This window comes from Etheostoma spectabile, chromosome 10 (genome assembly GCF_008692095.1).
Source record: "Etheostoma spectabile isolate EspeVRDwgs_2016 chromosome 10, UIUC_Espe_1.0, whole genome shotgun sequence".
Lineage (NCBI taxonomy): Eukaryota > Metazoa > Chordata > Actinopteri > Perciformes > Percidae > Etheostoma > Etheostoma spectabile.
Genome location: NC_045742.1, coordinates 9280608 through 9306885, shown reverse-complemented (window position 1 = coordinate 9306885; position 26278 = coordinate 9280608). Strand labels below are relative to the sequence as shown.

Genomic DNA, 26278 nt, shown 5'->3' with positions numbered 1-26278 from the left:
TTTACTTTCTGCAGTCTGACTTCAGTTCACCACATTACCATCTGCGTCGTCAATTCCCATTTTCTCCAAAATGTGCGTACGCATTGGTCAGAGTTTGCGTGGAGGACCGCAATATCTGTTATCAAGTTTGTTTTTTATAACTCACCGTTGCCCAGGACATTACTCATCACCTATTTAATATTTAAGACATTTTTCAAGCAAAAATCCCAACTATCTTCTGGTTTCAGCTTCTCTAGTGTGAGGATTTTCTTTTGTCTCTGCTTTATATCAAAGTCACTTGAACATCAGACGGAGTAAGACACATTGAGACTTGACCTTGGACTTGCAGCAGAGTAATAGTTATAATTGTTAGTTGCGGCTGTAAATAAATACTTAGATTTAAAAAAATTGCCATATTTTGTAGATAAATGACTTTAATGAATATCGTTTCTTAAAATTAGATGCTGCAACTCATTTTCTGTCAATTCATTGACCAATCATTTCAGCAATAGAGGAGTACGAAATATTTTGTTATATTTTTCAAATTAATTGATAAGCGCTTATTAAGAAATGGCCAACTTACTCCAATCATGAGTGCACCTACCTTCATGCCTTAGATATAATAAAAATGATGTATTTGATTCAGGGGATACTTATTAAATGGGTACCAAAGTGCCATTTCTGCCCTTCCATGTAGCAAAACGCTGACACATCCTCTCACGCTCCTCTTTTTTTTGTACTTAGATTAAGAAATGCCATGCTCCCTTTCTCTTCATCTGCTCGTTTTTTTTTCCTGCACAAGAAAGAACACAGACTTCCTCTTGTCTTTCTATTCTCTTTCATATCTGCTTGGTAACAAAACAATGAGCAAGAAACAACAATCCAATCTCATTTCCCTCCATTCCACCATTCATAATAAAAAGGTATTACATCACTTAACATGAATGTTTCCGGTAATTCATTCACAAGACGATTAATTCTTCTAACTTTACACTTCTTATTCTTTTTTAATTAATCCACTTAATTCATCCATTTCTTGCCGTTTTTCCTCTTTCACTCTCCCGTTCGTCCAGCCATCCATCCAATCATTTATTCCAGTCAGACTAGAGAAGTTACATAACCCTGATGTTTACCTCTGCAGCAGAATGTCACAGGCCATTCTCATTTTCCCAGCTGTGTTTTCTCTCAATGTGTTGTGTCCTTTATGTTTTGTCTCAGTTTTTTTTAATCAGCCTGAAGGTGTTTCAAGGCTGCCTCATAAGACTGGTAGACCATCTCAGTGCGGTCAGCTTAGGTTATTAAAGTCCAGTCTGTTTTTTATTTTTCAAAGCCTGCAAAGAAGTCGGCTTGACTTTGAACCAAACTCAGCACGATTTCTGTCTCCTTCTTGTTTTTGCCTGTTAACCACTTGACACATCTCTTGTAGGAGCAGTAACCAGCTGGGAAGGTCTCTCCTTCAGATTTCTTCTCTGTCAAAATCAAGTCGGTCTGTAGGCCAGTGTTATCCCAGTTGAGCACGTTGAGGTGCCAGCGACAGTACCAGCAGGTCTAGCAGCAGAGTATCGCCTGGGTGCATTCTGTGGTGTCCTCTGAACCGGTGTGTGTGTTATTAAATGAGTGTGTGTGAGGTTGTTTCAGTCTGCACTGTCTGTAAAAGTGCTGCAGTAAACATCCAGAGCTCTGCTCAAATATATGAGCTTCTGATGTAACCAGGCAACAACCCCCAGGAGCACCAATGAGATGGGAGGGGCTGAAGTTGGGAACCAATCTTAAAAAGGTAAGGACTTCTGCGAGCAAATCACAAGGCAGAAAGGGGGAGGGACGTTTAATTTTTCTGGTCCACTCAGTGGTGACTATAAATTCAAGCCGGACTAGTGGTCTGTGTGATGGTGTACGCGCGCGCATGCACGCATGCACGCACGCACGCACGCACGCACGCACGCACGCACGCACGCACGCACGCACGCACACAGACACACGCACGCACGCACAGACACACACAGACACACACAGACACACACACACAGACACACAGACACACAGACACACACACCTGCGTCTTTCATAGGCCCTGTGAGCCTTTTCTAATGGTATTTTCAGACAAACAAAGGCATATCAATACATTTAACAAATTATTGAGACGAGTGACAGTGACATCTAAAGTCCTGAGCAGAGTATGAAAGACCACAAAGTGAAGGGAAAAGAGCGAGAGGGGTATTCAAATTAATTAATGTATTTCAAATATGCATTTCACAGTTACATCTGTGTCTACGTCACTCCCAAGGAAACAAGTTTAGTTCCTCTTGTCCTCATAATGTTTCTCTGAGTCAGCAAGTGTGTTTCCAACAGGATTAGACATCAGGTCAAGACGATATGCTGGAGATGATACAAGATTTTACCAAGCACTGGAAAGAGGCGCCAATCAAAAAGGGCTTTGATAAAATAGTTTAACAAAGCAATATCACAAAGAGAAGTGATAAAGACAAAGAACATTAACTGAATAACCTGAGAATACTTGATGAGTTGTTCCAATCTAAATCAAATGAACCTGTGTTACCAGCTACTTCAGAGGTGCTGGTCAGAACATAATAACCTGGAGGACTGAGAACCTTCACGGACATCTTGTTTTAACAGAAGATATTATAGCAGAATTCCATTTTAAGATGCAAGTCATGGCTTTCATAGATGTTTGGCATCTCACTGTAGGACACTGTACAAGATTTGTTAAATTCAGTCTTTGCGCGGGAGCCTCAGTGGCACGGTGCCCACTTAACAACCAGTCCAAATGCCTAAGGAATAATACATCATTTTGAAAGAATATTTGAATAGTGGTAACACACAACTGTTGAGTAAAGGTCAATATTATATACAAGAATAAGTCAATAGTTTACAAAAGGAAAATAACCATACAATGGCTCTTACTCCCAGCAAGATTAAGTGGTACTTCAATTCAAGACAATGTGGCTCTTGTTTAAGCAACTTACCAAGAAAAATTACTACATTTGAAAATTTCGCTATTTTGTGAAATCTATAAATACAGTATTTTCCATTTTTAAAAGCTTTGTGTCACAGCGGGAGTCAGATATGTCCTGCTGATTGTTTTGTCTTTGAAAGATCAAACAGTAAGGTAGTTTGGCAATAATACGTAAAAAGGCATCCTGATATACCGTGGTTTATTTGTAGGCAGGTTAAATAAATGTTAAACCATAAGTGTATGCTTTAATGTGAATGTTAAGAACTGCGGCTAATTTAGCTGAAATGATTAGTTAATTTTATAATTAATTAATTTGACAAAAAAAGAATTCCCAACAATTTTGTGTGATTTATTGTTTCTCAAACAGAACATTTTGCAAGTCTCAACGAATATAATGTGAGGATTTGCTGCTTTTACCCATTTCATATAATTGTAAATTAAATAATTTTGGGCTGTGAACTGTGAACTCCATTTTAAACACTTCATCTTGTGATGGACATTTCTTTATTAAACAATTATCAACAAAAGTACAAGTATTTTCTACAAATCCCAATTCCAATAAAGTTGGGCCGTTGCATAAAATGTAAATAAAAACAGAATACAATGATTTGCAAATCCTTTTCAACCTATATTTAATTGAATACACCACAAAGACAATATAGTTAACTGATAAACTTATTGTAAACTCATTTTGAATTTGATGCATGCAACACATTCCAAAACAGCTGGGATAGGGGCAACAAAAGACTGGGAAAGTTGAGGAATGCTGTTTGGAATATTCCACAGGTGAACCGGCTAATTGGAAACAGGTGAGTGTAATGATTGGGTATAAAAGGAGCATCCCCAAAAGGCAAAGATGGGACAAGATTCACCACATTGTGAACAACTGTGTAAGAAAATAGTACAATGGTTTGAGAACAATGTTTACCAATGTACAATCCCTCAGGTGGCACTGCAAGTGCAAGTTAAAACTCTACCATGCAAAGCAAAAGCCATATATCAACAACTCCCAGAAACCCAGCGGCTTCTCTGGGCCCGAGCTCATCTGAGATGGTCTTAAAGTGGAAAAGCGTGCTGTGGTCTGACTAGTCCACACTTCAAATTTTTGGATTTTGGAAATCATGGACGCAGTGTCCTCCGGGTCAAATAGGAAAAGGACCATCTAGATTGCTATCAGCCCAAAGTTTAAAAGCCAGCATCTGTGAAGGTATGGGGGTGTGTTAGTGCCCATGGGATGAGTAACATCTGTAAATTAATGCTGAAAGCTACACACAGGTTTTGGAACAACAAATGCTTTCATCCTTTTCAGGGACGTTCCTGCTCCTTTCAGCAAGACAATGCTAAGCTGCACGTTTTACAACAGCCTGGCTTCATAGTAAAAGAGTGTGGGTATTAAACTGGCCTGCCTGCAGTCTAGATCTACCTTGTATAGAAAATGTGGGGCGCATTATGAAGTGAAAAATACAACAATGGAGACCCCAGAGTATTAAGTAAGTGAAGTTGTACATGAAGGGGATGTGTCAGAGAATAACTGATGTATCTGTATGTTCGTATGTTTGCGCGTGTGTCCATGGTTGGTGGCAAGGTAACCTACATGCTACATGCAAACAACACATGGGAAAGAATTCTACCTACAAGCTTCAGCAATTAGTGTTCTCAGTTCACCAACGCTTATAGAATGTTGTTAAAAGGAAAGGTAATGTAACACAGTGGTTAACATGCCGCTGTCCCAGCTTTTTTTGGAACATGTTGTGGCCATCAAATTCAAAATGACTGATTTTTTTCTAAAAAACAAAGTTTCAGTTTGAACATTAAATATCTTGTCTTCGTAGTGTAATAAATTGAATATAGGTTGAAATGGATTTGCAAATCATTGTATTCTGTTTATATTTACGTTTTTGTCCAACTTCATTGGAACTGGGGTTTTTGTAACCATAGTACATTATCAAATACAATGCAATACAACAAATAAGTGAAATGCAGTGAAATGTGGTATAATGTATGTTTGAGCGAGTTACAGATTTTTAGAAAAACATCCCTGACATCCTTTAAGAGTCAATTCTTTTGAGTGTAAGCGAGACCTTTCTAAACTCTACGACATTCCAGAAATTCTTCAAGGAAAGAAAGAATAAATAATATGCAACTTTAATTGTTAATCATAAACTCGACTCAGCTAAAGTTTGGTGTTGATTTGTCCTTCCTGGTACTTTTATTAGTATGGCCAAACCCTAATCTCAAACTTTAACTTTATCTTCTGTGACTAACACAAAGAAACTACAGTGGAAACGTGTTGACAAAAGGAGGATTCAGCAACAGCGTGTGGGCTGACAATCAAAATAAAATCTTTTTCCTTGATAGTTTCGGAACGCGAGTGCTCCTTAGAAAGCAAGATAGGACAGCTGTACAAGAACTGTTGGTGAGAACTGATAGCACACGTGGTGAGTGGTGCTATCTAGGTCAGTTAGTATATCATGTTACACATTGTGCCCAATGCAGGAGTCCAGGCCTCAACACAATCTGGAAGTGAAGGGTGAGGAGGGCAGGAAAAGGAGGGAATGACGTGAGACAAACAGAAGGAAAGAGAGGGAGGACTTCTTAATAGATCTAACGGGAATAAATAAGAATGAATGCCTTGAGTTTTAAAAAGTACCATACAATGATAGACGTATCTTTCGAAAATGGTTATCTATTAAATTAAACTGTTATCTGTACTTTACACATTACTATGCATTGCTGACAAACAGTATGTACTATGAAGTAGAAAGTTATTTATTTTTTTAAACTATCTCTGCGTTCAGTGTCACAACTAAATGAGCTATCAAAAGGTAACAATTTATAACACAAGAACCAACCAAAAGCCCATTATCCTTTCAGCCACTGCTGTGGGGTTTGTGCTGACTTGCTGAGTTTCAGAAAATGTTTCAAATATTAATCCAAAATCCTAACGAATAACTTTATGGGTTCATAGAACTATCTACATTATGGAAAACCGTATAAATTTGAACTGAAGTGTCAGCAATACTATCAAAGCTTGTTTAATGCTTGCTGTATATTCAAAACATAAGACTGGAGCTGATGACATGCCTCTGCTCTCATACCTTTTCTGTTTACATTGTACTGCTATTATTCACTACGCATTCAAACTACAATCTAACATGCCTCAAATTAATATTGTACAGTCTGACACAGATCTTTTACAGTGTGACATGCAATAAACGTAAATTATTGTTTTTGTCATGTAGCCTTTATGAAGATAAGTGGATTTCTGTGTCTATGTGACGTGTGTATGAATCATCAGGTACTCCCCATGAAAAAAACAAATTTACTTGACCTAGAAGAGAGTAGTGCACATATATTTGCTACAAATACAAAGAACAGAGCTCTCCAGCACTGTATAGTGTCACAGTGGGATATAAATCATTTCCAAAGCCACCTAAAAATAACAGAAAGAAAAATCTCATAAGGGGATTCACCGAGAAGGAAGTGCAATACTGGTTATCTGCAACACGAGACGGCACATACGTCAGTCATGCCAGGATGGTGTGATAATTGTAATTGTGAGAAATGACTAGCAACAATGAAAGCCGGAAGGCTCTTACTCAAGGACAAAATTGAAGTCAAGTGTTTTATAATGTGTTTAAATGCAATCTTCTGGATTGACCTTTTCTTTCCAGAGGTCTGAAAACCAATAAGTCGTTCACAAGAAGGGACACTTTCCAATTCTCCCACCTACTCCTTGCTCCCTCACGGCCCTTCTCTGCCCTATAATTTTCTGTTCCCTTCATTAATCCATCCCTCTTGCTTCTGCTCTTTCTCACCGGGGCCAGGAGTGCATCCCAAGAGTCCTCTTTCTCAGCCTGACAGAATATTTCAGTGGCCTCAAGAAAAATACTTTCCAGAGAGAGAGAGAGGATATAAACAGAGTGGAGGAGGACAGACGTAAAAAACAGAGGAAGCAGAGAGATCAGAAGAGAAATACCAGGGATTATATATAGATTTGAAATGAGAAGAGGCTCCCAGCATGTCAAATGTGTGTGTTGACTGTCAGAGTCTATTAAGGAAGCACTGCAACAGCCACAAAGGACAAACCTGTCTGTCAAGTGCTAGACAAACTACTCAGCTACAGTTAATGTTGAGTCACTAGACAGAAACTTTCTCTCTGTTTCAGAGCTGACACAACCAGTGATGTGTCAGAGAATAACTGATGTATCTGTATGTTCATATGTTTGCGCGTGTGTCCATGGTTGGTGGCAAGGTAACCTACATGCTACATGCAAACAACACATGCAAAACAGCTACAGTGGGGCTTGAAAGTTTGGGCACCCCAGGTAAAAATTTGTATTGTATTGAGAACAATCCATGACATGGTCAGGTCTCAGCTTTCCAAAGGGGGCGGTGCATGCTATAAACTCTGCAAGGTGCCCAAACTTTTGCAGATGCCATTTTCTTGTTTTCTGTTATTTTGAAAATGTAAAAGATGGAAATAAAATCTAACTTTTTTGAAATATTATATGAATGTCTAATCTGTCATTTGATGCCTTTTGGAGATTTTTCCATCTTTTCTTGGCTTCTTTATACACATTAATACAAATTTTTAAATGGGGTGCCCAAACTTTTGAGCCCCACTGTACATAATTGCTGGATATACCAAACTAACTTTTCTTCACTTTCCTGGAGCACGAGCGAATAGCTGAGTAGGAACATTGCGAGGTTGGCAAAAAAAAAAGGCCCCAGGCTTTCAGTGTCAATTATTTTGCAAAGTGCTAAGACGCAAACGTCTGATTATTCTACAATTTCATTGTGATATTTTGTGATTACATTCTGAATCTGCAGTATTCTCTATTAGGTAAATCAGTAAGTCAATAGCAGGCTATACGATGGAGTTGCATATTAACTGGTTCGGGGTCCTTCTGTAAGTAATATTGGAGTACAAATTAAATTTAAAGAATTCTACAAGCAGCAATACCACAGGCCAAGTAATAGGCCCGTTCCATTCCGACACATTTTCAATTGGGCTCTCTTTAAATTCTTGAAACTGTGGGTTTGGAAAATGTGTAAAATTTTCCTCACGCAAGGAAAGCAAATCGTCTTCAACTAGTTATTTTTTAACACAAGTATTGTACAGCTGAAAAAATAAAAAAATAAATGTATCTGCAACAATTCTAACAGAAGATAAATTGGTTCATTAAAGTCATTTTTAAATATAAAATGGCCAAAATGCAGAGGTTCCCACATCTTAAATGTAAATATTTGCAGGTTTTTATCTGATTATCTGTTGGACTGTTCAAGTATATATTCAACTTCTTTGTCCAACCAACAGTTGTTTCATAACTGATCATCTCTGTAGAACAAGTGGATTTTCCCCATTAAACACAGCAAGTATACGTATTCTTTCATTTTAGGTCAGATGAGCGATGAGACTAAATGCTTGAACATCAAGAGTGCTCAATATTTTTTTTAGCAGTTAAAAGAAATGTATTATTTAAGCTCTGGGCCTACATTATATAAATGGCTTTGGGGTCTCGGCTGTCGACCCTGGGGTCTACAAATACCGTAATAATCCCCCAGACCAGACACAGGTTAGACAAGGTCACAGGGATGATGGCTGCATGTTAACCACAGCTAAAAGAGAATTAATCCTAAATAAAACCATCACATGAGACTTAAGATAAAAAGGTCTGGCTAGCATCGTTACATTTAAATAATTTGCTGCACCTAACACACCCCTCAGTCATGTGGGCATGATTTACAATTGTGTATGGTGTAACAAACTGTATGTGTGTGTATGTGGATTATGGATTACAGCCTGTAATCATCTTAAAAGCCAGTGAGGCACAACTAGCAGCATGACCCTGCGCGCGCGCGCACACACACACACACACACACACACACACACACACACACACACACACACACACACACACACACACACACACACACACACACACACACACACACACACACACACACACACACACACACACACACACACACACACACAGCTTTGTCTTTATCTTCATTCAGCTTCATTCATGATTGGACACATAAACCACTGTGGAATCTGGACACCAATATCCATGCACTTTTTAAATAGCAAAAAAGTTTGTCATAGTGTTCCGTGACCGTAAAGCTGGTTGAAAAGTTAGGTTATTTGTTTTCACATGATGAATCTGCAATTTGGGACCTAACCAGTCCATTATTATTATTATTATTATTATTACGTTAACTCTGTCTTAATTCATTTTAAATAAAGTAAAATGTACACACTTTGAGTGAGGAATATGGCTGTTTTTATCTAAAATTACAACCTTTATTATCAAATCCTCTATCAGATCATTCAATTTAAAAGACTGTTTTTTTACTTCTCAAAACTCACATCACTTTTCTAAACTGATGTTCTTCTCTTTTGTTGATGTTGTCTTCTGTTTTGTTCCTGTCCTGCCTCTTTGTTAGTCCACGCTATATCTTTAATTGTGAAGCACTTAGCAACTTTTGTTTTGAAACACGCTCTATAAATAAATCTTTATTTGCTCACTTCCTTTTATTCTGTCCTGATGAGTTTATCTGCACAGCACACCCCTGCCTTAGTCAAAATACTCTGATGTTATCTGTCTTTAACTGAAGACATAATAAAGTGAGTTTGATTCAAACAAGACTAAAACACACATTAGCAGTATGACGTAAATTATGTTTCCCATACCAGGGTTAAAAGGTTTTTGATTTTCTCTGATCTCCGATAAATCGAACAAACAAAAAAGTATTTCTCATTTGTATTATCATCTCCACTGTGCACGTCTAATTGATATCCCCTTACTGTTCCTGTGTTTAAATGTGTAGGTGTCTATTTACAGTAGTCAGGGTCTAGTGCTCAGTAAACAACTTAAACGGAGACCAGCAGATCAGAAGAACCTGAGAAGATGTTCCTGCAAGGGGATTGAACTTTGGTTCATCAGTCTGGCCTTAATATCCTGTGTACGTGAGCGTCAGCATGTATGTGTCAGACCTTTGCCTTCTGGTTGGTCACTCGCTACAAAACATCAACAGGTCAGAACACAAGCTCTGCATCTTTTAGTGTAATCAAATGGAAATAGCTGTGACCGGGACCATAAAAACGGATTAACAAACATGTTGGATGATTGTATTCTCCGTACATTGGTCCACCGCCTATGATGTTGAAGACAGAACAGATGACTCAAGTGTGGGGACCCTTTTTTTTTTTTTTTTTTTACAATAAGTCTATCATCTGGAATCTGGAATGCTGTTTAGAGATTACATTCATTTTAACATTATCTTAACATAGATCAACTAATAAACATAGAAAACATTGTAGACTACTGATTTGTTGTCAGATTACCTGTCACTACTTCCCAGCATCTCCTGGAAGTTACTGTATTTATACTTGACAAAAGCCACAGAACATGTAGTGAGTATACACTAATAAATGCATATAGAAGCTATGTATTTCATCAGTTGAGGTGACACAAGTCAACAAGGTCATTTAGGGATTAATTATAGTCTTTCTAATAACCCTGTCCAAGTACTAAGAAAGCAGTGTAACCCTACCTAGTAGCCTGAGCTCTACTGTGCCAAGAAACACCAATTTTAAGTCACTTTCATTTGTCTAGCCAGCGATGAATGTTTGAAAATAACTATTAATCTTATAATTATTTTTGTTATTTTGCTTTATTGACTTTAGTAGGATTCACTATAGACAAAGAAATAAGCTTCTGAAAAAGTGTTTTTAAAAAAAATCTAAATTTAACATTCAGTAAATATCCTCTAAATATTTAATAGAGAGATATTATATGAATGCCACAAGAAAGTGTTGGGACGTTATTGTAACTCGTTCATGACACACCAAACAAAATTGGTGTAAATCAAAGTGAGAAAAGCAGCAGATACTAAATACCATGTAACTGCAATGTCCTGGTTCTAAAGTCCAGTTTGGGACCTCTGTTGCATGTCATCCTCACTTGGGGATCACCCAGCCAAAATAAATAAATAAAATAAAATTAACCGTCTTATCTTATAATATAAGTAGTTATGCATCTTACCTAGCTGTGGTGCATTCAACAGTGTGTGTGTGTTGTGGTGAGTCAGAGGAGGCAGGTCCCTCCTCTCCATCCTGAGGCAGCTCTTCACATTCGGCCTCGCACTTCTCATCGTCTAACAGCTCTGTGATCTGAAGACAGAAATAAAGATGACAAAGTTACCACTAAAAATAATTCATTTATTGAGAACCCTAACCCAAATAGCACATGGAGACAATGTTAGTCATAGGACAAAGGTTAACGGCCAGATACTGCATTTCCACCTGGTAGTAAAATCCCATCAAGGAGACAGCTCTAAGTACAGGTGAAAACTCTCTCCAGACGCAGTGAGATCTGATCCCTAAAACCGCATTCGGAGGTGGTCTAGGACTATATGTCCACATTCCTGCAGCAGTGAAAACAAGATTGTGCTCTGTGTCACATAAAGGACCGCCTACTTAACTGTGAGCGGAACTACGGCCAGAGAGTTACTAATTAGGGTCGAGCAGGGAAGCGGAGTGCGAGAATGGACAGAAGTGTATACGTGACACAAAAATTTGCATTGATCATGAAGCCCAATATTACTGTACAATTCTCTGTTTTATCAGTGAAGTGTATCACTGCAGACTGAATTCACTTATAACAGTGAAAAAAGGCTGTCTCACATGATGAATAATTACACTTTGTTCCTTAAGACTCCTAAAAATAGATGAAGCTAATGAGTAACGCACTGAAACCACAGACACAGCGGTAAGCAAAGAGAAAAAAATTAAAAATTAAAATGGGAGGGAGTGGACAAGAAAAAGAAGATGGAGGGTTTAAAGTAGGGCTTAGTGATAGCTCACTTTCATGTTGACTTAGCAATTTACCAATTTCACATTACAAATAATGTAATAAGGCAAAGTAGGCCCACCATGACACACTATTAAACCTATTACACTGCTTCAACTTTAAAAGATATTGCATTTATTTTTATGACAATATTTAGCCTGATTTAAAGTGTTTTTTACATGCGTCTATTGATTTTTGCATCTACGGAACCCTAACTGTGTTGCAAGAAGAAAAGACGATGGAAAAGGGAAGAATAGTTGGAGGAAAAATGCTGCTTTTGCTTATTTTTAAGTACTTTGGTTTATAAAAATATAGTGTGAAACAGAAACAGTTACTAAAACTGAAGTTAAACCTCCATATATCTAGTGAAATTACACAACTTTATGATGTAAATTAACCACAATTTATATTGCAAAAAAATACATTTTCCAGTATATTTCAGCCCTACTGAGGTCAAAGTAATAGGGAGTGAAGAAGACCAGACAAAGATAGAGAGAGCCAGAGGGAAGAGAAGGAGGGAGTGATAGGGGCAGAATGTAATTAATCTGACTGTAAACCAGAGAGGAAGGAGAGGTAGATGCTGGAGCAAGAAGGGAAGGGAAGTAAATATGTGGACAGAAATAACTCTTCTTACCAACAGTTGACAGCATGTGAACAAGACCCAACAGAAATCCTTGGGCAGTAGTTTATCTACAATAAATGTCTCCTCTCCATTTTTATTCTGTAATATCATCAACTGATATAACGCACTAATGATTCAAGCTATACGTCAGTCACAAAAGCCTTTTCATTTGCATTTTTTTTTGCATTTCATTTTTTCATTTTTTTTTATTTTTTTTTGCAAACAAGTGTTTAAAAATGAATAGGTGGAAAACCCTGGAGGCAACCTGGGTTAAAAGGTCATGAACTAGATCCGTCACCACAGGACTTCTCCGTATGACTGTCCTTGTCTCTATACTCTTTCTTCATCGGCCTCTCGTCTTCACTCCAGCACCACAGCAACCCCATTGACTGCTGTCACTGTGTTGTTGCTATGACAACCCCTCTGTTCCAAGAGATCCGATTGGCTGTCAGGAAATTCTTGAATTGTCACGTGCAGATTATGGAAGATGACTCACAAGACTCTTCTTAATGTGTGTGTGTGTGTGTGTGTGTGTGTGTGAAAGAGAGAGATGCTCTCATTGTATGTCTTTTTCTTATGACCAGCTTCTCAAATTTAACTTAGCGGTGAAAATATCTAGAGCCCCACTGTGCAGTGTATGTTAGTGTGTAGGTGTCTATAAAATGGTATGCCAATGTGTAGATGTCTGTTAAATGGTATGGTAAAAGCTGAGAAAAAATACTTGATCACCACACCCTGTTACTCCATATTACAGAACCATTTTGCACCCATTGTGCTGTATATAACCTAGTCTTTTGTGCCAATTGTAAATTTATGTTGGGAAAACTAGAAAAAAAGGTTAAAAACATGGTCTGGCCAATTCTTTAAAAAGATTTTTTAGGGCTTTCCTTTATATAGAACAGCTAAAGAATGACAGGAAAGAGAGGGGGGATGGCATGCAGCAAAGGGCCTCAGGTTGGATTTGAACCCAGAAAACAAATATTGAAGTAGTTTTGAAATATTATTAAGTAAAAATTGACATATTCCAGTCTGTGATTATCCATCAACATACATTTGTTTCATTTTAGTCTAAATAATTCCTAATTTCTGCTTTTCTAACTCAAAACTTAGGTACAATGTCCTATAAATGAGGTTTACTGACCATGAATTCCTAAAGTACCTGTAAAACATATTGTTACGTAGTGTTAAAAATGTCAAAAGTCTCAAACATTGACAAACAGCATCAAAATGTTGAAAAAAAAGGACAAAAACATAGTAAAAGTCAAAAACATCAATAAAAAGCTGATTTTCAGTTTTGACGGGAAGACAACACAAGGATTAAATGAAACTAAAAATAACATTAAAGATGGATAAACAGCTTCCTGTTGTCAACATCAAGATCAGGGTTTTTTTTCTGCGTGATTTCATGTGCAGAATAAAATGATTTGGATTGTGGGACCTAAGGACCTTGATTTAAAGTCTGAGCTACATTATTACGTACATTTAGCTATTCAAGTTAACCACCATTAATATGAATTGACAATGCCAATACAACCTTTGGTTATACGCCAAATACTAAAAGAACATCTTATCACGGATGCTGATCTGTGAGATGGGAAAAAATCTGGATATCACCTTAATATAGAAGCCAGCCTTAGGTATACTCTTTCAAATGCAGTAGTTGACATAATGAACAATGACACTTGAATTTATAACTGTCCCTTGAGCTATAGGCCGTCATTAAAATAGTGTGAAATGTTTGAGGCCCAGCTGAGTTAGTTATCAGAAAGGCTTTAAGGTGATGTACAGCAACAATATTAGAGCAGAAGTGTTGTAAAATCCACCAACATTATGACTCGGAATGGTCATTTACCCAGTAGAGCTGAAAACACCATCACTTTATTTAAGACTGTGCAAAACTGTGTAATCGTGTAAATCCCAAATCCGAATGAAAAAAAAAAAAGAATAAGTTGCTGTGTGTTTATGTGTATTACGTAGGCTTTTGATACAAAAGTACAACTTTGTATGGAGTGTGTTTGTTTGTGTGCCTGAGTGGGTGAAAGGACGGCGCGGAGAGCGCCCTGGAACAAAAGGTCTTGGCCTTGGCCTTGGTTTAGCGTTCCGGTCCAGAGTTTCGACATGGAAAACGGCGAGAACAACAAGCCCCACTGAAATCATTAGTTGAGCCGGGTAATGGGCCAAGAACACAGAACAATGACGACTGACATTACAAGTCTCAAACCGTTTTCAAGGCTCTTTTGTATGCCCTCTTCATTCTGATGTTAGATTATTAAACATCAATTCAGTCAATGCATTGTATATCTCTATACAAAATGTGGATGATAGTGGTGTTTCACAGATTTGACCATGTTTGACATTAATAAAAATATCAACAGCTATTTCTTATTTGGAAAAAAATAAGTTGCATGGTGTTGTAGATTCTAAAAGTTTATGTAAAAATATATTTTTCATATTTTCATTTTTAAATGCTATTGCTAGTTTCTTTTTCCCTTTTAAAACAAACTTTACATGGGAAGGATCTGAGAATTAATTATGTGTGCACTCAAAATCTTGGCGCACCAGCAAGAGCTACATCACTTTGATGTCACATTGGCGAGCGCCAAGACTGTAACGCGGCCTTAACGTTCCTGCAGCGAATGTACATGTTCCAACCATTGTGGCTGTCCCCTGATGCTGAACATTATGACAACCTCTGGTGTTTGTCCTTTGTGAAAGCAGGTGTGTGTGTGTGTGTGTGTGTGTGTGTGTGTGTGTGTGGGAGGGGGGACAACTCTTTATATAGTCCCCTTCATGAGGGTTTGTTCGCACAGAGAGCCATCCCCAGTGTAGTGTAGGGGCTGTAGGTGTGAGTTGCCTGGTTACATCATCATCAGCTTCTTTTCTTATCCTTCTCCTCCCTCGCCATCCCTCCCTTCATTCTTTCTCTTCGCACTCTCACCATTTCACCTCCATATTCCTGGCTGCTTTTTTTCTTCCTCTACCTCTCTGAACCACCCCCCCCTTTACATATGACATAGGGATCAGTGCACAGATGATTTGTCTTTACAGATGTATCAATGTCCCTGCTGCCGCTCCTTCTTCTTCTGCTCTTTCTCTTATGATGGATATTGGTAATGTTATATTCCTTATTCTCATTAATCTGACATGTCACGCAATAAAAAAATAAAAATAAGTTGAAGAAACTGTAAAAATTAAATAAAAAGACTGTTGATATAATCCTAATCTAATTATCTTTATTTTACAACCCACACCTTTTTGGTAGAACTTTGATGTTTTATCTTAAATATGGGAATGACATGAGAGATAATTGCTTTAAGATTACATGACCAGCAAAATTGGAGCTACGTTTCTTATGACGTTACTTAAAGCGTAACTCTAGCCAAAATGCAACCTAGGGTCTTTTTGTGAATGTACCAGAGTCAAACTTTCCTTTAAAAGCATATTTAGGACAGAAGCGCCGCTTTTAAGATTTACCATATTATTGTTGTTTGGTCAAATGGCCTTTTAAATGGGGCCCTACCATGACAGCATCAAAATCACTATTTTTGAAACACTAAGACGTTTCGACACAACATGAAACTTTGCTCGAAGTATTACCAGGGTCTCTACACATGAACTTGAGCATTGAGAAAAAAGTTTGTGTACACAGTTTACTAAAAAGAAAATGTTTAACAACTCACTGTAGCTGTTGGGTTTTTCCGGTTGCCGTCCATCTATCAAGTCAAAAATAGTCGAGGGAGGAGAGTAAAGATGGAAAGCTGCTGCTAAAGCTTAGTTCCATATAAATGCACACATAATTTGCTGTTTTTGTCATTAGTGAAAAACAGTATTGACCTTGTAGTTGAAAAAGGAACCTCATATAAGAATGACAATTCCTCCTATCGGGGCTGTGCATTCGGAGATCGATTCTTTTTGACTGGCAAAGATGGCTGTGAGCGGAAACAACAACAACAGCTAAAGTGAGTTTGTCAAAACCTTATTTTTAGTTAACTCTGTGTACACTAACGATGTTCTCAGTGCTTGCATTAATGTGTACAGCCCCTGGTGATATTTGGAGCAAAGTTCTTAGTGTTTTAAAAAATAGTCATTTCAATGCTATCATAGAAGTGCAAAAATTAAATGTTACTATGTCATTCCTTTTTCTGTCAACACAGTAGAGGCGCTTTGTTGCTGGGCAACAAAGGAAATGCCTTATTTAGTCTACTAGTCACGTTCTGTCAGTCTAATGTAAGACAACAAATAGTATTTATAGTTCAGCACAGCCAAATGATTGGTATATACTCTCAGCGTTCATACTCTGATCTCGACACTTAACCTTTAGCACACCTCGGCATTTCTTCAATGCTATGTACAGTATGTGTTTGTGGGTGCGGCTAGATTCTGAAAGATATTTTGTTAATAGAGAACTTTTGTACAACAATAGCTTGAGGAAGTGAGTACATACATTTCCATACAAAACAAGTGCTGCGGCTAACTAATAATTAACATCCTGAATGATTCCCTGTGGTTTTCTTCACTGTAAGAGATTTTTGTTTCTAGACAGAATGTAGTAATTTACTCCCTGTTCAGTAGAGCCTGGTTGTGTAAGATTTACAGAGTAGTATCAATGGAATCCACAAAGCCACTTGTAGTAGAACTGTGAAGTAATACTTGTAATCGCAAACATTTTGAGCATTTCTTGCATTCTTTATTGGTGACGCCAACAATTACAAGTAATGATTTTTTAAAAACTAAAAACCTCAATCTAAGATTTTTGAGCATGTCAACATACAGCCAACTCATTTGGTGATTTGTAATCACAATTTGCAGCATTTTGTAAAACAATGCAATAATATGGTCCTAATGATTCCACTGGCAAAGTCAAACAATATTAAAGTACATGCAATTTATTTTATACAATATCAAATATTGAAGTGATATCAACAATCATTGAATGATGGACACAGAACATAAAGAAGTTGACGGGTAGTACCTGTTCATTGATGGAGCTGTAGTCGTTGGTGGTGGAGACGTCGTCGTCCTCGGAGTCAAACAGGCCATCCTGGTTGTCCAACAGCTCTGCCAGAACTCTGCTGACAGACTCCTGGTCTCGAAGGTCCTCTCCTTCTGTTGACAGACTGCAAACAAAAGACAAGTGTGTTGTGTTTGTTGTACACTGCTTCGCATGGGATGTAAAATAATTACAATAGCTGAATACATGCATGTATAAGTGCCTATGTATGAATGTTCATGCGTATGCCTAATAGGGGTGTGATGCAACCCTCCGCTCACACGATGAGACAATATACGATGCTGGGTTCACAAGAACGAGAAGAGATTTTAACACAATTTTTAAAGATAAATTTAAGGAAAAATAGTCTTTTACTTAAAAAATAAATAAATTTAAATACATGTTCAACCCTGCAGATCCACACCTTATACTGCTCCATGCGCATGAATAGAAATGCAAGCAATCAAAAAACCTGTATGACCTGTCTGGAACTTTTAAATAAATACTTGCCAAGCAGAAAAACATACACTTGGTTGCCCTTAGCTCAGTATTTGACAGATCAGATTGTTTTGCAAAAGTATAATGATCGCGATTATTAACCAAAATCGTCAGAAATTCCCTATTGCAGGCATCTTACTGGAAGATGTCTGGTCCGAAGACAGCAGCCAGTGTCCCAATGTTCCAACTCTCCTGCTGAAGTGAAGCCACACTGGCCAGGAAGCGGCACAGGAAACGCAGCAGCCCGTAGTTCAGCTGGGGAAGCTGCTGCAGCAGGTACTTCAAGTTTCTACACAGATCCTCTTCATTGCTGTAATCTGGGGATGTTTAAGAGTAGGACACCAGTTATGATTACATGGGAGTTTGAACATTGTACATACTGTACATACAGGAATTACTTTTACTGGTATAGGGTCTTTATAGTCATTATTACTATTAGAACTTGTGCGCTTTCTTAATGCTGCATTCAATTTTACTACAACCTTTTCCTTACTGTACTTGGAAATACTGTGAATTACGGGTTTTCAAGTCCTTTGTGTTCCTTCACAGTTGACCTTAGAAATTCTTTACTCAAGAAAATATGCAGAAACCAATAAAATAATGTAAAATCCTCAGGGATAGATGAAATGAGGTGAAACAGGAGATGGCATTAGAGAGAAAACGTAGTAGTATAGAAGTGCCATTATAGAATATAATAGATACATTTATGACACGGAGAGTCCCTGCAAACTTCTCCACTGCTGTAACTTACATGACAGCTATAGGAAAAATGAACATCATGACAAGGAGATTAGAATAGATCACACAAGCAGAGAACAAATGTGGAAGTGGAAGATGTGTTGAAATTATTATACATTCGTCCATTAAACATGCATTACTCCACCTCTTAATTTGTTGCCTGGACTGATCTATCTATAACTTCTATAACGTCTTTAACTTGCAGCGATTTGCATGATTATGCTTTCCTTGTTTTTTCCAGAAGAATTAATTAAGAGTGAGAAAACAGTTCTGCATAACAAGAGGACAATATAACCAAACACTCCTATTGCCATTATAATGGAGGTTCAAATCTTGTAATCTTTATGCAATACTCACATTTCCATATGCATATTGTACATTGAAAGCATTATTTGGAATTACATTGTTTTCAATGTATATATATGTGCATTATGTCAGTACTGTTTTAAGACAGACATAATACACCATTTACGGTAGGTACTTCTAACCACCTAGTGTTATGAAAGCATCTACTGTTGCCAGTTTCTTCTTCATTTAACAGCATCTTCATACCATTGTACTCACAGCTCAAATAACTAATGTCTACAAGACCACAGTCTGGTTTTGAAAAACAACTTAGATAAAAATCCAGAAATAAGAGACAATACTTTGTGTTTCATATTTATGGTTACCTCTCTTTTTGTCTCTTAATATTAGGTAAGCTTAGGCACTGATCAGTACATTTGTAAGTAAAGTAAATTTGTGGGTGGGTGAGTGAGTGAGTGAGTGAGTGAGTGGAGAAATTGCATGGGAAGTGGAAAAAGCAATCCCCGTCACACACCTTGGTGTAGCTGTAGAATGTGCCCCTGTATCGCTGTTGGGATAACTGGCTCAGGAAGCTCCTGCAGGAAAAGTCGGAGCAAACTGACCACTGAAGCCAGGTCTGCCTCTTTCTCTAGCTCCACCTCCTCACCGCTATCATATCGCTGGCGCAGCCAATCCACACGCTCTGCATTGCCATTAACAAGGAAGAGCCCCTCCAGGTCCAGATGACCTGGTGACACATACAGCAATAATTACTTACCTTAAAGTGCCCATATTATGGAAAAAAAAAAAACTTGGAAAAAAACTATCCATGCTGTTTTGAGTGAGATACAGGTTAGTAGTAGTAGTTAGTGGTAGGTCGTTCATCTGGATTTTTAAATAAATAACTTTCAAATAATGACTGATGTGATTGATATTATGTAGAACTGAGGGCTGCAGGATAGACCGGTAACTTTAATTGGTTTAGAAATGGGGACTTAAATATAAGTCCGTGTGTATGCCTGTGTGTGTATACAGATGCATTTGTGTATGTGAACGCCTCCCTTATCAGTATGACAAAATAGAGGCATGACTACACTGACTGTTATCATTTGTGTTTGTGACATGTCACTTAGTGTTGAGTGTTTGTGATTAAAAGGACAAACAATTTTTTTAATATTAAGATTTCGTTCCTTTACCTAACTAAAATGACTAAATTCCCCTGTATTTTGAGCTGTCCACTTGTGATCCGATCACTCAGATCAGATTTTAATACCAGCTCAGAACGGGGCCACAATCAGGGCACCAAAATAAAAAATAAAATAAAACACCTTTTCACATCACAATAGCTGATGTCCTCACCATATTGTTGATCAATGATTATATTAAAACATGGATAAACCCAGTTTAAAGTATTTCTCAATAGAAAGACAGTCAGTCCCTGTTTTTTGTATTGTATGATTGATTAAATCTGTCACAGGGGCCACAGCTTTGGTCCGACACACACCTTAAAGCGCTTTCCATTTCTTTTCTTTGTTTTACATCAGATTACCTTTTTACTACATATTTTCAACACCATGCTCCTACTAAAACCTCAGACATCACACACAAATAAAATAAGAGAGATTAAGGTCTTTTCGCTGGCTAAATAACTTCTGGACTGGCAGCATCACTCTAATTAATGTGCCAGCAGAGGCCCAAGAGGATTAAAGACTTATTACATAACCTCATATGGTCGAGCAGCCCCTGGGTCACACAAACCACCAATGTGCTTCACTGGTCCAAGTGAGGGGAATTGAGGTGAGGCTTCATTCCAATAGTTAAAAAAATATTCACTGACTTGACAAGTTTTGCAAGAAAATGTCTTTGTGACTATCTCCACACCCCACAACAGAAGACTAAGAAAGGAATAAGAAAAGGAAGCTTTTCCATTGTTTAGCTTGTCATTTGTGTTCGACATTCTTTCTTGATGTGCTGATTAGGTTTCACAAACCCCCAGGCCTAATTAAAACACCTATCCAACACACTGGTATTACTTTCTATGATATGTAGATAAATCCAGTATGCCTTTCTCTTAATCTTTAAATCTGAACATTAATTGATTCCTTTTTTTTTATATATATAAATATTTATCACAAAGGATTTCATTACATTTTAACAGTTCCTTTTATGGGGGGCATTTTTAGGGCCTTTTCACAGCCATCAAATTGCTTCTACTGTAAGACAGAAAGTAAATCAATTCTACAAATGGATATTTACATGCTTATGCAAATTTTCACAGATGCTGAGACATAGGGAAACAAGTTAAACAAATGTTAATGACTTAATTTCTCCATTTCTCCAGGGTTCACACCAACAATGCATCCTTAACACAGAGGATTGACTAGTTAGGTGCCTTTCTGAGGGCTATATGTGCTACAACACAAAACTGGAACTGAGGGTGTTATATACTGTAGCCAGTAGCAATACAAACCAAATGCAGATAAATTATGTCTTTGGCTGGTTAGTTTACATTTTTTGACTAGATTTTACTGCAACAGTTTTTTTATCTCTCTGATCCAGGCACCCAGATGGCTCAGTTGGTAGAGCGGGCGGCATATATAGAGGTTTACTCCTCAAGGCAGCGGGACGGGGTTCGACTTCAACCTGCAGTCCTTTGCTGCATGTAATTCCCCCACTCTCCCCTTTCATTCCTTCAGCTGTCCTGTCAATAAATGCCTGAAAAGGCCCAAAGAATAATCTTAAAAGAATGAAAGAAGAGACATGTTCCAGGTGGGATGTCAGAAAAGCCTAGGCCAGGACTTTGTTAGGTTCCCCTCCTCACTGTTAAGCTCTTCTGTTTTCACAAGTGCAGCTGTATGTGACAGAGCGGTTATGTAATGAAGAAGGAAGCGAACCGTGGATCTGTCTGCCAGTGCATTCAGAGTTCATCTTATCATGTAAACTGGATCTCCACTAACGACATATTTTGGGTTTATCGAGATGCAAAGTGGTCAACCACAACAGGGCGTGCTTGGGATTCTGAAACATTACAGAAAGTAATCAGATGAACAGAGTGCTCAGAAGTATGTTCTTAGAAGTGATAACAAATAGTGGAATTCAACTGGGCTTAAACTGGTATTGGTAGTCTTATTCCTGCTTTCCCATTTCAATCTTAAATCATGTGAAATGTCACTACGGTTCTGAATTTTCAGTCAAAAAGGATAAATTCCATGAAGGTACAAAGTTCTGTGTTACTTTACTGAATATAAGGTTTTAAACAATAAATGACGTTTTGTTTGAATAAGAAATCATATTTTTTCATTCAAAAGTTACACATTTTTGCTTTTAACAAAGCTGAGATGAATGAAACATAATCCAATGTCACTATAATACAGTAAGTTAAAGCAAGGGCAATTACAAAAGAATGTAAGCTCCAAATACCTGCAGGGGGATGTAGGTGCATGTTAACAGTGAAGAACATACAGATGTTAAAGATTGTATTTCATTCAGTATTTGGTAAATAACTGTATATGTTTTATGCTTTGTACTTTCATTTTGAGCATTGTATAGAATTTAACATTTTCCATTAAATCAACAATTAGTTTACTGTTGAATCTTTGGTTATATTTAAGAAATAAAGTGGAAGAAGATATAACACTCATATACATTTAGTCAATTTCTGCAAACAAATTGTGTGGGTGTGTATGAGTCAAGCCAATATATTTGATGACAGATTTTCTTGGGTCATCAGGGATTATTGACTGAAATTGCTTCATTGGTGTCATCAGCATTCATTGATATTTTAGGTTTGAAAATATTGATTTGATATAAAAGATCACAAATTGAATATGAAATGATATTAAACAAAATATCTGTAGCCCAGAAGTTAAAAAAATCCTAAATTTGATTAAATGGTAGCAAAAGAAGTGGCTTGATTTTGGGGTATAAGCATCACTGCACTTATTTGTGTGTGTGTGTGTGTGTGTGTGTGTGTGTGTGTGTGTGTGTCACTCACCATGCTCCTCAATGTAGTCGACAATGTGTTTCACCAGTGCAGGAACCTCATGGCCACTGATTGTGTGTGTGCGCGTCACCTCCTCCAAAGGAACGCCAAAAACACGTGTGGTGCTGGCTGAGCTACCGCCCTCGTTGCATGGCAACGGAGACACACTCTTCCTCATTGCCTTCTCCTCCTCACCACAACCCCGCCAAGGCCCTCACGTCTTTAGGGAAAAAAAGCAACCCAAAAGGAGGCAGACCAGACAAAAAAAGTTAGATGGAATGATTTACAAAATAAGAGCCTTGGTAAATCATCTTCAGTCATGTATGCAAACCTCCCCTCCTTACACTTAACAAAAAAAGAAAAGAAGAAGGGGGGGGGGGGGGGGGGGGGGGGCACTGGTCATCAAACGCATTTATACTTTGTCCTTAAAGGGGGACAGGTGGAGGTAGAGAGCAAGCGTATATGTTATAGTTCATTCTGTGTCTGGGACTGGGGAAAGTCCACTGTTCAATGGCCACTGAATACATATATGACCAAAACAGTAAATTTAGATCAACTGGGTCAAAAGACTTTTTATAACGAGCCCTCAGGACATGTTCGCATTCAAACTACCAAACAACAAAACAATTTAAACAAAATGTAGGTTCCATGTAGCCTTACATTTGGGGAGCCATAGCAAGAAAAGAGAAAGACAGATTTAGGTAAAGTAGTGAGTGAGTGGGGGCGTCGCTGTCTGGCAGGGATTATGAAGCAGGTGTCCCGAATATCCTGTGCTAAATGACAGGGTGGCTAAATTAGCACCCCGGGATTTTCCCCTGTATAAAGTAGTATTGTATCAACTTCCTTCTTACTCCCACAAGGAATGTTTTACATTATATTAACATGATTCAGTGTGGGTGAAATTCAACAGTTTGTTACATAATCATCATTTAAATTAAATGCCCATTCCAACAATATCTGTCATGTCCTCTGCCATCCTCATGCAAATGTGATGCGTGAATGCCTGAGTCAGACAAAGGGGGGGAAATCAATGCAAAGCAAGCATGAATGCGCAACAATCATGTCTGTTCAAAGTTTGACTTTGATGATGGTTGTTTGGTGAGTGCAAACAGTGGCAGATGGTGTTCAGTGTACTCATTGGGGGAAGAGGAACATCACCAAATGTTGATCAGAAAATGCAAACTGGTTTTGTTCCAATTAAGCTTACAGTAAAGGTTAATTAATATTGGTATTTTATAGATATAAAAGTGTTATCACTAATTAAAATAACAACAGATTCAAAGTGGTCAGCTGTTTGTTGCTCTTCACTACTCTGATAACCAGTTTAAAATCAGTTTGTTGTATTTAAGGTCAGCTTGTTATAAAAGATGACACAACGGAGCACCTAGTAAGGAATTCAAGGGCATTTTTGTTTTCACATTAAGCTTTAGTAAGTAAATTGTTTAAGTCAGTGTACAGGCTATGTTTTATTCTTACATGATATTCAGAGTGGAGATGTGCTGATGTTCAGCATTATGACAAAAGTGACTGTTCTTGTAATGTTTTCCCTTACAAGAACTATTGTGCTGAATCAGTTAGTATTTTGTTGCCAAGTTTAGTTTATAAGCCTTGGCTATATCAGATGTCAAAATCAAATCGGATCAAAGCGAAGTGGGTCCATTCCTTCCTCCAGCAATGGATGTGCCTGCATGTGTATTTACTCACCGTGTAGCAGTGAAAGTGTGTGTCCTCTCCTCCCCTAGCCAGTGAACCACCAAACCATCTATGGCTGCTTTAGGTTGTGGCAGAAGATGAGCCGGTAGTTCCTCATTGACGGACCGCTAATCCCTGTTGCAGGATTCCTTTCTAGCTACACTAAGGTGAGACAGAGAGAGAAAAAGAAGAGGAGGGAGGGACATAAGAAAAGAACAAAAAAAGAAAGGGTGAAGACAGAGGTGGGGAGAGAGAAATAGATGAAATCTGTTAAGTAACAATTCCTGGTATGTTTACAAACATCCAAATAGCTACAGTACTTTCTATCGTAATGTAATGCAATGTTACAAGCTGCGCCATAGTTATAGCTTTTACATTTTCTGTTCTCAACACCTGCCGTCTAGTGTTTGCTAGTGAAGAAAGCATGGCGCATAAGAGATGCATAGGTTTGTAGCAGCCGTAACCATTTAATGTATAACTTGTTATCACTTATATTGTATTACTTTCTGCTTAATAATTATGGTTCTTATGAAATTCTTACAATGCAACGGGTAAGGTTGCCATAATTTGTAATCATAAAAGACAATGTATGCCTCTGCATTGACCAGTGATACAAATTTTACTTTAAAAATCTTGCTATACACAAATCAATAAAAGATGCAGGCGCCGTGCCAACACAGACATTCACTGCAACATAATGTGGGCACCACAGATAATGACTTCCATGTCATATACTAGTACTTCTTCTGTGCAGCAGTCACAAAAACGTTCTTTAATAAAAAAACAAAACCGTAAGATTACTTTAAGCAAAGGTGACTTTCACAAGCATGTATAAGGCTTAAGCATGGAATGACTACAAAATAAATACCCCAGTAGACAAAGAAATGTCATTAAAACTTGCATTTGACAAATACCGTTTATGTCAAAATCTAACAAACTTAGATTTATATGCATATTTTTTTTAAATCATGGAAATGTACATTAAAAAATTGATGCATCAAGATGCATCGATAAGTAGTTTTTGATTGGACATGCTGTGCAAGCACCGCCTCTTTTATAAGAACGTGCGGATTTCTGGGTTGGGAAACTCTGGGTTGATTGAACTAGTTGTTAACCACCGTTGTGACACAACTTATGCGGTACCACAGTTGTTAGGTTAGTTGAAGCCGGGTGGAATGTTGATCTTGATTTGTAGTACATGCCTCAGTGGTCCTCTTTTCTCATATTTTACTGTTTTTGGTGCTTAAGGGTAAATATCTCTTTAGAATTCTGCAAGATGCAGAAAACTACAACCACCCCCCCAACCCCCTCCTTCACTCCATTTTCCATGCCTTGAGGTGTCATGCTGTTCAAGTGTCAGCTAGAGGTGAGGACCAAACACAATAATTTAACTGATACCGGTTAGGCAAGAAAGCTTTGTCAGTTGGTGTGTCTTGCATGTCTGTGCATGTCCATGTGTATGTGAGCAAACTGTCATTTTGAATCTGTGTATATTAGGTGTGTTACTGTTAATTGCTGCCTCTTAAGCATGTATGCATGTACAGTATGTCTTAAGGTTGCTGTGACACATGGATATACGTGTACTAGATGTGGCTGTCAAGAGTGAGTGAGTGAGTGAGTGAGTGTGTGTGTGTGTGTGTGTGTGTGTGTGTGTGTG

At 37.9% G+C, this 26278-nt stretch overlaps 1 protein-coding gene across 6 annotated transcripts in view; it reads right to left on the bottom strand.

The window, feature by feature from the left end:
• Window positions 1-26278, bottom strand: part of fam13b (family with sequence similarity 13 member B) — a 70010-nt gene that overhangs the window by 24628 nt on the left and 19104 nt on the right. For 4 of the 6 annotated variants that reach the window (XM_032528146.1, XM_032528151.1, XM_032528150.1 and 1 more), the window contains exons 2-7: window positions 24634-24783; window positions 22942-23149; window positions 19483-19695; window positions 18064-18241; window positions 17409-17553; window positions 11008-11135 (exon numbers count right to left, since the gene is read on the bottom strand). In XM_032528146.1, the coding sequence (XP_032384037.1) occupies window positions 11008-11135; window positions 17409-17553; window positions 18064-18241; window positions 19483-19695; window positions 22942-23107 (830 nt within the window). In that variant the 5' untranslated portion in view covers window positions 23108-23149; window positions 24634-24783. The remainder of the gene's footprint in view (window positions 1-11007; window positions 11136-17408; window positions 17554-18063; window positions 18242-19482; window positions 19696-22941; window positions 23150-24633; window positions 24784-26278) is intronic. The other 2 variants (XM_032528147.1, XM_032528149.1) reach the window with 2 other exon arrangements.